The sequence below is a fragment of the Pteropus vampyrus genome, unplaced genomic scaffold, assembly GCF_000151845.1.
Source record: "Pteropus vampyrus isolate Shadow unplaced genomic scaffold, Pvam_2.0 Scaffold129, whole genome shotgun sequence".
In the NCBI taxonomy this organism is placed as follows: Eukaryota; Metazoa; Chordata; class Mammalia; order Chiroptera; family Pteropodidae; genus Pteropus; species Pteropus vampyrus.
This window is the reverse complement of record NW_011888910.1, coordinates 3,168,088-3,181,722: the sequence shown is the minus strand read 5'-3', so window position 1 is coordinate 3,181,722 and position 13,635 is coordinate 3,168,088. Positions and strand designations below refer to the sequence as shown.

The window sequence follows — 13,635 nt, the reverse complement described above, 5'->3', positions numbered from 1 at the left end:
AATCCAAGTGGAGGGAAGCAACGAGAAATTTCGTTTTAAAACTCTCAAACACTCCAGGTGATTCTGACTCGGTAAGTGAACTTTGGGAAACCAGCTTTGGAAAGCAGTGCTGAAAGCACTGAGTAGACAGGTTGTGGAGTGCCCTGTCTCTAGGTATGTATCTGCCTGCCTGCCATTCTTGTGGTTACATAGAGCCCAGGTATCAAATGTGGAGTACCCTTTCGGCCCTGCCCTCCTCCCTGCTGCCTCCCAACTATCTTCTGGTCCTGGACTTGCTTCCACAAAGGGAGGACTCAGCTTAGGGTTGGAGCCTCCTTGCTGGTCCCTCCAGTGCCCTCTGCAGGACCTGCATCAGCAGAAACGAAAGTGCATTAATCCCGATGAGTGTATCTGGTGTAGCAGGCTTAGGGAGACGATTCTGTTTATTGTCAAGGACCAAGAAACAAAGTCTGGAGATGCTTTATACAAGTGGTGATGAACCACTAAAGAGGGGAGGGGTGGAGAGGAGACACAATAATACATGGCATTATTTTGAGTGAGCTCCGGCTCTTCATTCTAACACTTGAACCAAGGAAAGACAGCCATTTTTTTTTTTCCATGAAGGAAGGCTGCAGAAGAATGGAAACCTCACTCAATTGATCAGTTCCTACAGGGTAGGCTGAGCAAGAGGCTATTTTAAGCTGATGCAGGTGGTCACTCGTGGTCTGTTGGGAGCCCCATCCCAAGCACAGAATGGATGCTGAAGGTGGTCCACAGTTGCTGGTGGTGGCTGGTGGTAGCGGTCTTTAGGTCTTGGGCTTTTCTTGATTCTCAATGATAAGCTTGTCAGTTGAATACAGTTGGCCAATGTGGACCTGAAGGCAAAGAAAAGACGCAGATCAAGAACCATGGGACTCCATTCATTAGCTATGAAAGGTCAGAAAGAACATTTCTAACATTTAAATGTAAATGTAAATCATTTAACTGCACTGTGGGGCAAAATGTTGTCACCAGATTTGCCTTGCGAATTCCCTGCACCACCTAACTCCCACTCCCTCACTGTGAGAACAAGTCAGGGATCCGCATACTCATTCCTTCTTGCCTTTGAAATGGCACCAGCATCCGAAGCCTTCATTTCTCTGGCTGTCCTGAGCTGGACGAGACCATCCACCAGGTTCCCTGCCTGGAGGCTCACAAGAGAACCAACCAGATGCGTGCACAGCAATGCCTCACCTAACAGGATTTCTTTCCTTTAGAACTGTTTCTTCCATAAGAAAAGACTTCCTGCATAAAGCGGCAATGTATGTTATGTTGTCTACGTCAGACTAGAAAAGTGATTAAAGGCAATGCAAATGATACTGGGCCGCCCGTCCCAGCTGGGGCTGAGGACAAGCAAGCAGTCTGTTTATTCACCTCCAGCCTCTCATCTGTGCTGCCCTTGTCTTTATAAGCGTTCTTTTTAATTGTCTCAGTGCCTCATTGTTCCTACTGTCCCAGGTGGATCTTGGAGCCATAATCTGGGGTCACAGCAGGTGACTAGACCTTCCTTTGAAACAAAGGGTCTTCATGACAATTTTTTCTCCAAAAGCGATTCCTGAGGAATACTTTCTTAGGAACAGGTGTAATTAGCGAACAAAGGGCTGAGCATTAGAAAATCAATCTGGATTTCAGAGCAGCTGGCCACTATCTGTGGGTATTTGGGGTGAGTAATTGTATGTAAGTATAAGAGGGAGACTCCCAAAGGCTAGAGTAGCCACCCAGAAGGGTCAGGGGTCAGAAGCGAGACTTTCACATGGTTTCCCACCCTTGCCTTAATATTCCACTTAAAAATGATGGCCCAGGAAAAGGGGAGATTATGTCATTGTAAGGTACAGGGAATGGTGCTCGTTCACTGATGGCTCCAGTAGACAGCAGCTGAATTTTTCCATCCTCTCATGCCATTTGCTAAGTCTTCAGCCTCTCACTTGCAGAGAGGTAGCCTGTTGGCCTGGGAGCAAGAATAACTCACAAGTATTGTTGTAGTGCTGGGAAAGTGAAGGAAGAGGTGAGAAAAGCTACATCATCTAAAAAGGGAGCAAATGTACACGGTGGAGAGTTAGGGGATGAGGATGGTCATGTAGGAATTTTTAATTGCAAGTGAATTCCTTAACTTAAAAAAAAAAAAAAAAAGGTGGTGGGAATGAATACTATAGCACAATTCCTAAAAATACTCAAAGCAATGAGCTTTGCTCCTGTGTCTTCGGTCTTACCTTCCTCTTCTCAATATAAAAAATAACAACTACAAAAAAAATAAGAAGGCTTTTGACACAAGCGGATGGGGCCACCTGGGGTCCTGTGGACCACACTTTGAATAGCACAGTCATAAAACGCCTTGAGGGTTGAGATTAGTTGGAATGGGTTTCTACGGGATCATACTATAATCATAACGAGTGGAGTAAAGGGGCTTGTTTTGGCCTCCCTCCTTTACAATCCAAAACAGCTGCTGGATAAGCTGTAGCCATATTTACCCTACTGTAGAGAAGAGGAAAATCAGCAGCATTCTCCATACTGCATATATGGTTTTATTTTCATATTCTAACCTTAACTGACAAATAGGTCCACTATCAATGATTTTTAGAAGACAGGATAAAATACCAATTATTTTAAAAGGAAAAAAAGGTTACTTTTGAAGGATCTCCCCCATAACTAACCAAGGTTAATAAAAATAATTTTATGTAACAGCTCAAATGTTTCTGTTACCTGGAAGCTTGTTTCACATTTAATTGATCTTGAAGGGTCCATCAAGAATCCCTCAGAAGTGTCTGTTATTACATGTTCTATGAATCCTTGACTGAGTTTATCATCATTTTTTCAAGGCTCTAGTGGCAAGCGTAAATGATGAGGTGGCATAAGGAAGAACTCTTATAGTTTTTCAAAAATGGAAGGGGCCACCTTGGGAAGCTGTAATTCCATGTCACTATGAGGAGTAGAAAGTGAGGATAGAGAAGGAATATATATGCCAGACAGTGGTGGAAGCAGATGGACTCCTTCTGATTTTCAGCTTCTGTGACTGAAATGCTTATCCCACGTCTCCAGGACCCATCTTGGATACCTCTGGTACCAGCCAGGTGGTCTCTGATGTGTTCCATATGTTCTGACACAGTAGAAGAAAAGGTGGTGTTCTGGAAAGACCCTGGGTGTGGGAGTTAGGATCCCTGGGCTGTAGCCATGGCTCTGCTGCTCACTGTGTGACACTTTCTACCTCCGCCCTCTGGTCTCAGAATTCTCCTCTGTAACATGAAAGGCTATTCCTAGGTGATCTTTACAGTCCCTTGCTGCTCCAATAGTCTTTGGGCCCTAAACAAAGTTGGCAGATGTCAAATGAAAGTGTGTGAAGTTCTTGGGCCAGTGTGGCACCTATATGGTACAAGAGCCCTGGAGACAGCTGGTGGGAACCTGACCAAGGGACAGTCATTGCAGACATGGAGGGAATAACCAATGTGTTACAGCAACTGAGGATGTAACTAGTATCCTGTCACCTCCTGAAAGGGTGGCTTTCTTCCTTTTACCTATAGGCCAGCAGTCAAGGAGGTAAATTAGCGAAACTTGCCCTCCACACTCTGCAGCCCGTCTAGACCATCTGTGTGGTCTTCTACATAGGGCTGTTATGAGGTGATGTGCTCAAGTTCATGTCTGTCCCTTCTCTATCCCTCCCACTGCTCTGGGTGCCCCTCAAAGGCAGGGCTGGTGAACTGTGCATGTCTGTGTCCCAGGACCTGCACAGTCCTGGAGATGACACCACCCAATAGATCAGTGGTGAGTGAATGAGGAGGAATCAGAGCCAGACGTGCTGGTGAGGGACAGGGCAGGGTTCCTTCTTACAAGTAAAAGGCTGGTCACCTACAGGAGACCACGAATAAGTATTTGTTGGGTAAATGACCCAGCAAACCCTACAGGAGGCATGGAAGGGCAGCCACAACCTCTCATCACTGGGTAGACACGCAGTGAGCACCTACTATACTAAACACTGTACATGGGTGAAATGTGAAGACGTAATTCCTCCCCTCAGAAGCTCCACATTTAGGAGCAGAGACAGACAAGGAAGGAAAGAGGTAACTGCTCCTTGATCTAGTATGTACTGGCAAAGAGGGCGGCATGCAGGACTAGGGGAACTTAGAAGGAGATGAGAATCAGCCTGAGGAAGACTTTGCAGAGGAGATGACTTTTAAGTGAAGCCCCAGGGGTACAATGGACCAAGAAGTGGGAGCCAGGGGAGGGATGAGAAGCACATTCCAGATAGAGGGAACAGTCCCCACAGAGGCAGCCTGGTGTGAAAGCACACGATGCATTTGGGCTTATGAAGAATGTCAAAGACGTCATGGGCATTGAGTATGGATGGGGTGAGTAGGGGTAGAGAATACAGAGAGTAAAAGATAGGCTAAGTAGATCATGGATGCTAACTCATTCTGAGGAAAATTTTAAAATGTTAAAAATAGAAGATGAACTTACTCAGATTTGTGGTTAAAGATCACTCTATATCTGTGTGAAGACAAGAGCCCATCAAGAGTGCAGGTGGCAGATGATTTTGGCTTAAACTAAGGGGGTGACAGAAAGTATACAGAGTGCAGCAGGCTGAAGGAATATTTGGGTGACATATAAAAGGGGAAATCAAACAACAGTAAGATCAAGACAGACTCATTTAGATATGATAAAAATCACTACCTACATTTTTGGTGAGCAAAGAAAGCTCAGAGAAGTCGATCAATGGAGGAGTAAAAGACTTCAATCTATATTTCCTGACCTCTGTCGAGTGCCAAAATGCTGCTCCTCTATCAGTTTCCTCACCAACGCTGACGTCTCTATAACATTAATTTCATGTCACTGTAATACAGCTATAGTAATCAGAAAAATCTCAATGAAGAGGTGCAATAACATATTTATTAAAATTTGAGATAACCACATATGTAATTGGGGCCTACCCAATATCTACCTCTCCCTTTTTTCTTATTGTGGACGATATCTAAAAGACTATATGGTCCAGCTTCCCTTGCAGCTAGAGGAGGTCAATGACATGTTAGCTTCCAGGAAGTTCTTTAAAGGGGGCTGCCTCAGCTCAGGGACATTCCATTGCCTCTCCCCACTCTGCCTTCTCTCTGCCTGCAATCCAAACCTGATGGCTGGAACTGCAAGATAAATCTAGCACTGTGAGATAAATTTGATATGGGAGCCACACACTAAGGATGAGGAGTAGGAGATACCTGGGTTCTTAATGACTGTGGAGCCAGCATTCCAGCCCTGGATAGATTACTGTAAACATTTTGGTTGTTTGTTTTTCTGTTTTTATGTGAGAGAAAATAAAACTCCATCTTATTAAAGCTACTGTTATTTGGATTTCTTATTATATACATGGCTAAACCAAATCCTGAGTGATATGAATGCACACTGTGAATTTTAATTGTGGATCATAAGACTATTGAAAAAAAGGCCCCTGCAAAGGAGAGCTGTGCCCCAGGATGTGGAAACAATGTCCTATCACCAGGGCGTACTATTAACAGACAGCCTGGAAATTTCTAAACTTAAAAAAAACTACACAGGGACTTTATGAAGATCCTGTTACTTTCTCCCTAAATATTTGCTTGAGAGTATGTGGCTATTAAGATTTTGGTATTTTTCTGTGTAGTCTTTTAATTCACATATAGATTTAAAATGTGTGTGTATGTATGTATGTATACAAACACAATATTTTAATTTGGAATCATCACTTGCTTTTTCTATTTTTGATATTACAATCCTTAATCATTAACTGTTCTCTGCAAGAATATTTTTAATAATGATATAAAATTTCATTATAATTTATACCACTTATAAAAAGTATAAATCTTTTATCACTTCCCTGATTTTTTTATTATAAAAGATTGCTAGAAGTGGAATTATTGGGTAAACAGATCTAAATATTTTTACTACTGATGGATCTTGCAAAACTACTTCCCAAAAGGTTCACTTGTTTGTACAGCCGCTGCTCCCTTTGGTGGACTGAGGCTGTGCACTATGTTCTGCCACAGAACAACCCTCGTCCCACGTAACTCGCCGTGCACATGCTGTGTGTGCCAACAGCCACCTACTTGGGGGCTGGGCTGAGAGAGCACAGGTTCTCTTGCCGTGCGGCCCTTCTGCTGTGTTCCTGAAAGAAGCCCCCACTAACACAGTTTTAACATAGCTTTTCCTTCTCAAAGTCCATCTATCTAAAGGATAGAACCTTTGGAAGACAGGTACTCTCTTACAAGAAAGGCAGTTGTGACATGGGGTGACCTAGTCCCAATCGGCTCCACATAAAAGGCTCCAAAGAAAGTTTCAGAATGAAGGACGACGGGGTGATCCAAAGAGTTCAACTTTTAGTAAACTTTAAATTAAAACAAACCTTCAAATTTATAGTCCACTTTGACAGAGCATGAATTAGATTTTAAAAATTCTAGACGGAATAACACTTTTATGGCAGATGCGGGGGAGGGGAGAAAGAATGAACTAAGATCTCAATGATGTTAAGAGGGCGTTAATATTACTATCTTTTCATCTATCCAGGCCCCTTGGTGTGATATTTTCAGTTTTCTGATGGCCACCAGCCCTCCTATGTGCCAGTGAACTTCTCACTGACTGCCATGAGACCTTGAGTTTTGCAGCTTCTGTGTCTTTGCTCAGGCTGCTCCACCAGGAAAGACTCAATGTCCACCAAGCAAAAGCCCACCCACCCTTTGGGGCAGTGGTTGAAGCTTCCCTGGGTCTCCTCTCTCTCTCCTGGAAACACTTACTGCATGTATCTGTGACACCCATGTGACACTCATGTGGCCTCACACTGTCAGCATTTGTGTGCCTGTCTCGGTTTCTCTGCATAAATATGCAGACTGACAGGGAGTAGGAGAAAGGGAGGGCTCATGTTCTACCTGACTTAGCTGCCTCACAGAATGGTTTAGGGCTGTGCCAGATACGTAAAAGTTGCCCAGTAAGTGCTCGATAACTAAAGATACCAGTGTCTGGTATCCCTGGTTATAAGGCTTTATGTTCACCAGCTCTAAACCTGAGATCTATAAGGGATTATGAAGTGCTTTTGTGGTGAGTTACTAGTGGAAACATAGAACTGATAAAGGCAATTCGATAAAAATAGTGATAGGACCATTTACTGTAACAAGAATGTCCACTCACTGTTAAGCAAAATCAAATGATTTAAATTTGGCCTAGCAGAAGGCTGGAGGTTATAATTCAAGGCTCACAGGGATTAACTCAGAGCAATTACAAAGAGGCAAGGAAAATATTCAATTCACAAAGGGAGGAAATATTAAAATGTTACCTCAATGAGGAGTACAGAGATGAGGCAATAAATGTTTGCACAGTTCTGTTGCATTTATTTGGGCTATAAAATGTGTCAGCACACATCAGGGGGCCAGCTGGGGATGGATGCTGCAGTGCTAATGACAGAGCACGTTGCTTCCAAGCTGCAGGTGAGAGGAACTAGTCAATGGAAGTGAGGAAGTGCAGTTAACAGCTTCAATTTACTGTCCCTCCAGAATCCCAAATTGACTTAAACAGCCACATTAGACTATCACCACGCAGAAACTAGTCATTAAAGCTGATCACACTTCTATTCTATAAACTTTAGGAGTTGGCATTAGAGTCCATTAGGAAAATACAGATTACTCAACTGCAAGTAGACGGCATGACTGGATGGCCTAGAAACACTTATGAGCTCTGAGACTCATTAGACAGACAGCCTGCTGGGGAAGGAGGAGAATCCAAGAAAATAAAATTTCATACAATGTTTCAGCTCTTCGTTGCTTACTCATCTGAAGAAATGTGCTGTTTCCTGTGCAACACATCTCAATCTGATTTAGACTCAGAGGAGCTGGGCTCAATTGCTGGGGTGGGGGCAGTGAGGATGCTTAAGCAGGGCCTCTGTTACTGCCCATCTACTATCAAGTTGAATACCACAGGGTCCCAGATCTTGACCTTAAGGATCTCGAAGGCTCATCACCCTCTAGTTGTAAGAGTCTATGATTTTTGTACTTACTAAACCCACCCACAATGTGTAAAGAGGGTGTCAGCAATGCTTGAGACTATCACCTGGTTTTGAACTGGAGCTTCCTGAGCTCGACTTGAGGACTGACAGCTGAGTTCGTTCTTTCCTTGACTCTGCTTTGAGGGTACAGCTTCCTGTCCAGGAAGGGCCCACGATACTTTCAGCTGGTCAGAGATGTCTGGTGTGAGAAGAAGGTGCCCTCGACACTGAAAGTCATGGGAGACATGCTGATATCTGGCTTTGCTTGTGAAGCCATGGGGTGCACTGTGCTTGTTCTCTTCCCTTTTGGTGGATGGGCAAACCACCTGGGCACGGATGATTCCTTGTCTGATGGGAGGAAGTGCCAAATCTTATTTCTGGCATTGTAATGATTATAATATTACTATTAAAAAAATAATAATGATAATGATGGTGAAAGTAACTAACATTTAATGAGCACTTATGGTATGCCAGGCACTGTTCTAAGCATTTAATTAATTAAAGCAATTAGAAGTATTTAGCTTTTTTAATCTCACAACTCCTCTATGAGAAAGACACTATTATCAGAAATATACAGGCTTTTACAGGCAAACTACATCTTTGGTGTTTAATCTCCACATTTGAAAGGAGTGTAATTGCTCAGGTGGGCTTGTCCTTCCATTTCACATATAAGAAGCCAGCATCTCAGTGGATCACACTGAAAATGTAATAAGACAGCAACAACAGTCACAACAACAAAAAGTATACATCTAGACAAAACTTTATTAAGAAAAGTGTGTGATGTTTAGAAAGAAAACAATAACGCTTAGAAGTATAAAATAAGTGTGAATGAAATGAGATAAAAATGTTAGTCTTTTGCTGAATTAATTTATGTTTAACACAATTATAAAAACCCCAACAGGATTTTTTGAGATATTTGAGAAAATGACTTAAAGGGTTATTTGAATGAATACAAAGTCAAGAATAAGAAAGAATACTTTGAAAAAGGATATATTAAAGCATTTCTGAGATACAATTAAAACAGTGTGGCACTAGCTCAAGAATAAATGAACAAAATAGGAGAGAGAGTTAGAAACCAGACCTTATTACACAGAAGCAGTGAATAGACAGCCATACGCATAGAGGTGTGGGGCTTAGTTTGAAGAGGCTTCAGTACCTAGCACATCTTTGAAGTTCCCTACTGATCATTGTGTAACTGATGTATTCTGCTCCATAATCTATGTATGATCATTTTGGCATTAACATGTTTCCCCAAGTTGTCAAGTAACTCTCTGCCTTCCAGAAGGTGCACTTTATTTACCCTGTACCTTTGAGTGCCTCCTCACACCTGGTTTGAGAGGCATATTTTCAAGGTATTACACACATTCCTAAGAGAACTACACTTGCTAGGGGCTTTGAACCACCCCCGCCCCCAAACCTTTGAGCCACCAATATAATGAATCTTTGATGGGAGAATTTCAGTTTTTGGTCTCCCGTCGGACAGCACGTTCTGCTGCCTGCTGACTGTCCCATGGGAGGTGAGCACAATGTGTGTGCCCTTCCTCTGTCCTATACCCATGCCGACAGCTTTCTACACTGCTTGGAGCTCATGCGCTGATTCTCTCTGGTGAGACCCCAGAGTGGTAGAGAATTTCCATCACAGCCTTGCTATAGTCAGGTCACCCACAATGACAAATGTTTTTCGAACAGACCATTTTTATCATATTTTATGCTCTCTAATAATTTTTAAAGCAGCAAAGTGAAATAGGGATACATGAAAAGATACATTATTTTTTTCAGTCTTTTCCATTTAGCAACAAGAGGTATTGTGAAACCTAAACTTACGAATATAGGCCACATGGTCTTCCTCTAAAAATAACGGTGCACTTGGCTTTTTTCTTTTCTGAATCCAGTTGCCTAATTGTTTTTCAAAATGTTTACATATTACTACTTTTAATTTTGATACCATTTTATGCCATAGAAGAATGCCTGAAGTGTTCAAACTAGATCTTTGGAAATTCAGTCAACAATTAAATGTACTAGTAGAGAGAGACGGCCAGTTCAAAGAATCCAGGGATGAAAGAGTTTTCTCTGCCCATGCACCACATCTCCATTCAACTCTGTAAATCCTGAATCTCAGATATTGGATATTCCTAATGTGGAGGGTGGGCAGGTGAGAGGAACTAGTCAATGGAAGTGAGGAAGTGCAGTTAACAGCTTCAATTTACTGTCCCTCCAGAATCCCAAATTGACTTAAACAGCCACATTAGACTATCACCACGCAGAAACTAGTCATTAAAGCTGATCACACTTCTATTCTATAAACTTTAGGAGTTGGCATTAGAGTCCATTAGGAAAATACAGATTACTCAACTGCAAGTAGACGGCATGACTGGATGGCCTAGAAACACTATGAGCTCTGAGACTCATTAGACAGACAGCCTGCTGGGGAAGGAGGAGAATCCAAGAAAATAAAATTTCATACAATGTTTCAGCTCTTCGTTGCTTACTCATCTGAAGAAATGTGCTGTTTCCTGTGCAACACATCTCAATCTGATTTAGACTCAGAGGAGCTGGGCTCAATTGCTGGGGTGGGGGCAGTGAGGATGCTTAAGCAGGGCCTCTGTTACTGCCCATCTACTATCAAGTTGAATACCACAGGGTCCCAGATCTTGACCTTAAGGATCTCGAAGGCTCATCACCCTCTAGTTGTAAGAGTCTATGATTTTTGTACTTACTAAACCCACCCACAATGCTTGAGACTATCACCTGGTTTTGAACTGGAGCTTCCTGAGCTCGACTTGAGGACTGACAGCTGAGTTCGTTCTTTCCTTGACTCTGCTTTGAGGGTACAGCTTCCTGTCCAGGAAGGGCCCACGATACTTTCAGCTGGTCAGAGATGTCTGGTGTGAGAAGAAGGTGCCCTCGACACTGAAAGTCATGGGAGACATGCTGATATCTGGCTTTGCTTGTGAAGCCATGGGGCGCACTGTGCTTGTTCTCTTCCCTTTTGGTGGATGGGCAAACCACCTGGGCACGGATGATTCCTTGTCTGATGGGAGGAAGTGCCAAATCTTATTTCTGGCATTGTAATGATTATAATATTACTATTAAAAAAATAATAATGATAATGATGGTGAAAGTAACTAACATTTAATGAGCACTTATGGTATGCCAGGCACTGTTCTAAGCATTTAATTAATTAAAGCAATTAGAAGTATTTAGCTTTTTTAATCTCACAACTCCTCTATGAGAAAGACACTATTATCAGAAATATACAGGCTTTTACAGGCAAACTACATCTTTGGTGTTTAATCTCCACATTTGAAAGGAGTGTAATTGCTCAGGTGGGCTTGTCCTTCCATTTCACATATAAGAAGCCAGCATCTCAGTGGATCACACTGAAAATGTAATAAGACAGCAACAACAGTCACAACAACAAAAAGTATACATCTAGACAAAACTTTATTAAGAAAAGTGTGTGATGTTTAGAAAGAAAACAATAACGCTTAGAAGTATAAAATAAGTGTGAATGAAATGAGATAAAAATGTTAGTCTTTTGCTGAATTAATTTATGTTTAACACAATTATAAAAACCCCAACAGGATTTTTTGAGATATTTGAGAAAATGACTTAAAGGGTTATTTGAATGAATACAAAGTCAAGAATAAGAAAGAATACTTTGAAAAAGGATATATTAAAGCATTTCTGAGATACAATTAAAACAGTGTGGCACTAGCTCAAGAATAAATGAACAAAATAGGAGAGAGAGTTAGAAACCAGACCTTATTACACAGAAGCAGTGAATAGACAGCCATACGCATAGAGGTGTGGGGCTTAGTTTGAAGAGGCTTCAGTACCTAGCACATCTTTGAAGTTCCCTACTGATCATTGTGTAACTGATGTATTCTGCTCCATAATCTATGTATGATCATTTTGGCATTAACATGTTTCCCCAAGTTGTCAAGTAACTCTCTGCCTTCCAGAAGGTGCACTTTATTTACCCTGTACCTTTGAGTGCCTCCTCACACCTGGTTTGAGAGGCATATTTTCAAGGTATTACACACATTCCTAAGAGAACTACACTTGCTAGGGGCTTTGAACCACCCCCGCCCCCAAACCTTTGAGCCACCAATATAATGAATCTTTGATGGGAGAATTTCAGTTTTTGGTCTCCCGTCGGACAGCACGTTCTGCTGCCTGCTGACTGTCCCATGGGAGGTGAGCACAATGTGTGTGCCCTTCCTCTGTCCTATACCCATGCCGACAGCTTTCTACACTGCTTGGAGCTCATGCGCTGATTCTCTCTGGTGAGACCCCAGAGTGGTAGAGAATTTCCATCACAGCCTTGCTATAGTCAGGTCACCCACAATGACAAATGTTTTTCGAACAGACCATTTTTATCATATTTTATGCTCTCTAATAATTTTTAAAGCAGCAAAGTGAAATAGGGATACATGAAAAGATACATTATTTTTTTCAGTCTTTTCCATTTAGCAACAAGAGGTATTGTGAAACCTAAACTTACGAATATAGGCCACATGGTCTTCCTCTAAAAATAACGGTGCACTTAGCTTTTTTCTTTTCTGAATCCAGTTGCCTAATTGTTTTTCAAAATGTTTACATATTACTACTTTTAATTTTGATACCATTTTATGCCATAGAAGAATGCCTGAAGTGTTCAAACTAGATCTTTGGAAATTCAGTCAACAACTAAATGTACTAGTAGAGAGAGACGGCCAGTTCAAAGAATCCAGGGATGAAAGAGTTTCCTCTGCCCATGCACCACATCTCCATTCAACTCTGTAAATCCTGAATCTCAGATATTGGATATTCCTAATGTGGAGGGTGGTGGTGAGGAGTCCATCTTTTATTTCCTCTGTGATGTTCCTGGCAGAGTGATAAACTAATTCATATCTCTTCCCTAAATCCCATGTGACAATTAATAATTAACACATTTCATCCTTGCTTGTAGAGACAAGACAGAAACCAGATGCAAGGGTGTGTACTCTTATTAGCATGACCACACAACCAGTTTACATGTATTTTCTCAGTGTGATTATTAACAGAGCCTTGTTTCACTCTCAAGGGTCCTGGTTTGGATGATAGATTATATACTCTACCTCTTACCCACTGTTGTCAGATTTCTGGGCTATTCTGTTGTTTTTCTGCATGCCTGATGTTCAGTTAAAAAACAAAAGGTCCACCATGTGATGGCCACTTTCTTTTGTATTCCAGGCCATTAAAGGAAATCACACCATTTGAATGAGTCTCAGAGAACTGTGGCCTCAAAGGAGGCTGAAGTCACGGGCAGTTGGCAAGGGTTTCCATTCCAACAAGCATACTGGCTCCTTTCCAGGAACAAATCCTTTTAGAAGAGATACACAGTGTAAGGCAGTGGTCTCTAACATGGACTGCACCCCAGAACCACAGGGTCTACTTTTCAGAATACATGTGGCCCAGGCCCCACTCATGGAGTTTCTCATTAGGGAGGTGAGGGCGTGGGTCCATGCATGTGATCACTCCCTTGCTGGTGATTGGTAACCCTCAGTGAAAAAGAGCACTTATTTAAGGGGACCCAGGCACAGCCTTTATTATTGTTATTTTAAAGTTTTTATCAGTGTGTTTGCCTGAGTGAGTGCGTGTGTGTG

General features: G+C 42.1%; 1 protein-coding gene across 3 annotated transcripts in view; it reads right to left on the bottom strand.

Moving 5' to 3' along the window:
- Window positions 1-396: 396 nt before the first annotated feature.
- Window positions 397-13,635, bottom strand: part of LYRM4 (LYR motif containing 4) — a 140,230-nt gene continuing 126,991 nt past the window's right edge. For 2 of the 3 annotated variants that reach the window (XM_011367045.2, XM_023534665.1), the window contains one exon: window positions 397-854. In XM_011367045.2, coding sequence (XP_011365347.1) covers window positions 786-854 — 69 coding nt within the window. In that variant the 3' untranslated portion in view covers window positions 397-785. The remainder of the gene's footprint in view (window positions 855-13,635) is intronic. The other variant, XR_896286.2, reaches the window with a different exon arrangement.